Source organism: Mizuhopecten yessoensis, unplaced genomic scaffold (genome assembly GCF_002113885.1).
Source record: "Mizuhopecten yessoensis strain PY_sf001 unplaced genomic scaffold, ASM211388v2 hete_36121444, whole genome shotgun sequence".
In the NCBI taxonomy this organism is placed as follows: domain Eukaryota; kingdom Metazoa; phylum Mollusca; class Bivalvia; order Pectinida; family Pectinidae; genus Mizuhopecten; species Mizuhopecten yessoensis.
Window position 1 is genome coordinate 1 of NW_018484276.1, and position 3,043 is coordinate 3,043.

Consider the following 3,043-nt stretch of genomic DNA (forward strand, 5'->3'; position numbering starts at 1 on the left):
AAAAAAAAAACATGTACAATTACATACAAAACTTGTGCAAACACAGAAATTATAATCATTAGCACTAATTTTTATCTATATCAAGCAATGGTAAAACCTCTTTATAAATTCATTACTTTTATGTATCATATAACGAGAGGCCCATTGGGCCGGTATTATTCTACTGTTATTCACCTCAAACCTGAGACTTTCCAATTGTCAAGGTCAATTTATGTAAATATTCTAAATATCAATGCTCTACACATAATGAATGTTTTTCGAAAGACTTTATTTCTCTATACCTTATGAATTTCAGTGGAAAATTTAAACTTTTTTTATTTATGTGACCTTCAAAGTTTGTCAAGGTCATTCTTTCAGATCCAACAGTTCATAGCACTTCACACCATTAATCTACAGACAAAGTATCAGACTGCTCTTGGTTGTTCTGCGAAAGGTGTTGAAAATGTTTCAACACACTGGATACCTGTGGCCTTTTAAAGTGGATCAAGGTCATTCAGTTGAACAAACTTGATAGCCCTTCATTCAAACATGCTATACTACTAGCCAATTATCATCATCCTAGACCTCTGGGTAATCATTTTAACCAAAACTTCTACCATGTTTAATCGTGGAGAGCTATCTTCATTTCGATGTATAAACTTACGTGGAATATTGCGGGTAGCTTGCGTAGTTTCGTCCCTTTGACCAGGAGAAGTGAAGGGGGACCACACTTTGTTAGGTTATACAGGAACAACTTAAACCACACAGAATTCACCTGTAGGAACAATAAACCATCATTTTATTTGATATCTACTAAATAATGAAAACCATAAAGGTGATTCTAAAGACATGAATTAACATAATACAATAGCCAACAAACTAGACAGTCAATGGCTCAACCATTCTTTTATTGTATGTTTTTTTAAACAAATACATTGTACATTTTTGTACAAACAATTAGGCCAAAAAAATGTATGCTTCAAATTCAGGTACCCTGGCTAACCCCAGTTTTTAACTCCGACCATTACAATTTATCTCACTTGAATGCACCTAAATGTCCATTTTGAATGTGCTGAACATCTTCAGCATCTTTATGATGCTTCTCAAGTATTTCACAGGCATGAATCAAATTTGTCATTTTTTAAATAAGCCCCCTTCCTCAAAAAAAACGAAAGAAAAAAGAAAAAAAAACAACCTACCAACCTACCCTATCTTTTCAAGTCATATAAACTGAAACATACATATTAAATTTCCTCTTGCCTTTAAAAGTAAATTATTGAAAATACAGTAGAATTAAATATGCCATTGCCTATTTTTGAGTGTGAAATCTACAATAAATGTGAAGCATGGCTTTATAACCATGTCATACAAAATCTACCATTATGTATGGGATCTGCTACTCTTGTTCATCATTGAGGCCCTTTTCCCTAGAGCTATTTTCAAAAAAGTTCTGAGGTCTACTGACATGAAACTTTACTTTTTTTATGCAAACATTTCTTCAACTGATTACATATCTTATTTTCTTCTGCATGGGATTGTTTTGGCATTGTATGTTTCGAAAATCAGTCTGTGAGAAACCTTACAGTGTATGGAACACAACGGGGAAAGGAATCTCTGAACCGTTGTCAGAATACAAGCCACAATGGGAAAGGGAGAGTCGGAAACTTTGTCAGCTATCTGATTATGGCAGTGTTAAGTGTGGAGTCTGCCTACCTCTGGTACAGCCGGTCCTATATGTTGGGGAGTACAACTGCTCACCGGCTTGATCTCGTAGCTCAAGGGTGCCATGGAAACCAGCAACCTGCATAATATTACATGTATTTCACCACCGTTAAAATTCACAGTTGGAATTTTTTTATGTTTGAAACATGAAGACATCCTATTTCAGCATATAAAATATACTGCATTAAACATTTTATCATATATACTCATTGTCTCAATACAGTTGGAGTTTACATGTACAAAGTACCTAATGCAGCGCACATTCATGTCAGTGATTCTTTTATTCAAGCTGGTCAAACTTATGAATCCTGATTGTAAGGCTGTTTACCTTTATTTTACCTCGTTAAATCATGAGGGCAGTCAGTGATAAATTCAACTATCTCAAAATTATTTAATCCGATGATTATAAATGATTCATGAGTGAATGCAACCCTAGCCATAGTGAAGCATAGCGACTACCCGCCTTTGTATTTCTCTGTAGGTGTATATACAGTGAACACAACTCTGGTTACAGTAAAGTCTATATAGTGAACACAATCCTTGTCAGTGTAAAGTATAACACAGTTCCTATCAGACAGCCTCTACCACACTAAGTATTCTGTCTGGAGCTGTAGATACTGTATAGTGAACACAATCCTTGTCAGTGTAAAGTATAGCACAGTTCCTATTTGACATAATATTCCTCTGTAATGAACACAACTCCAGTCAAAGAAGTCTATAGCTAAGCTTCTATGTGACCGTCTCTCTATACAATAGTACATTTCTGTGGCCATATATGTTGTGAACACAACCCTTGGTCTGCCAAAGAAGTTGGTAGCATACCATAGCTCCTATCAGACTTACTCATAGTTCCTGTTTAAAACTCTGGCTCTAGTCGCGGGATCCAGACCCAACAGGCTCTCACAACGGATCAGGTCGACAGCCAGACCAGTCTTGGTGTCGCTCTCAAATGTCAGGTCCTTATTGTACCTCAGAAACTTCAGCGTGTCCCTCAAAGTCAAGGCGTGCACAAAGTACCTTCGGGCCTCCCCCTCTGCGTCTGAGCCAACCTACCACACATAAATGTTTCTAGTGAGTCAACATTATTTCTGCTGTTACCACTATTTCATTAGCTATGAGCCAACTGGAACGGCTCTAAATCTTAAAACAAGTGAAAGAAACGATTTTCCAGACTTATATATAGGAATGTTATGCGAGTGGTAACAATCCTCCGAGTGATCAGGATGATTGGTCATCACGTTAAACCATTGATCCAAATCCAATAACTAGGCCCCTTTCGGGTATCCGGTTCAACCTATTTGTCTGTTTTTAAATGTAACATTTTCGGGTATAAATCCTGGCG

The 3,043-nt window shown here is 36.7% G+C and overlaps 1 protein-coding gene across 1 annotated transcript; it reads right to left on the reverse strand.

Annotated features, from left to right (window-relative positions):
- Positions 1-643: 643 nt before the first annotated feature.
- Positions 644-2,750, reverse strand: LOC110444431 (putative uncharacterized protein encoded by LINC00869; the record flags this gene model as incomplete). Its single annotated transcript, XM_021488810.1, has 3 exons — positions 644-754; positions 1,693-1,780; positions 2,545-2,750. Coding segments are annotated over 3 exons (405 nt in total), but the record flags the coding sequence as incomplete, so codon positions are not given.
- Positions 2,751-3,043: the final 293 nt, after the last annotated feature.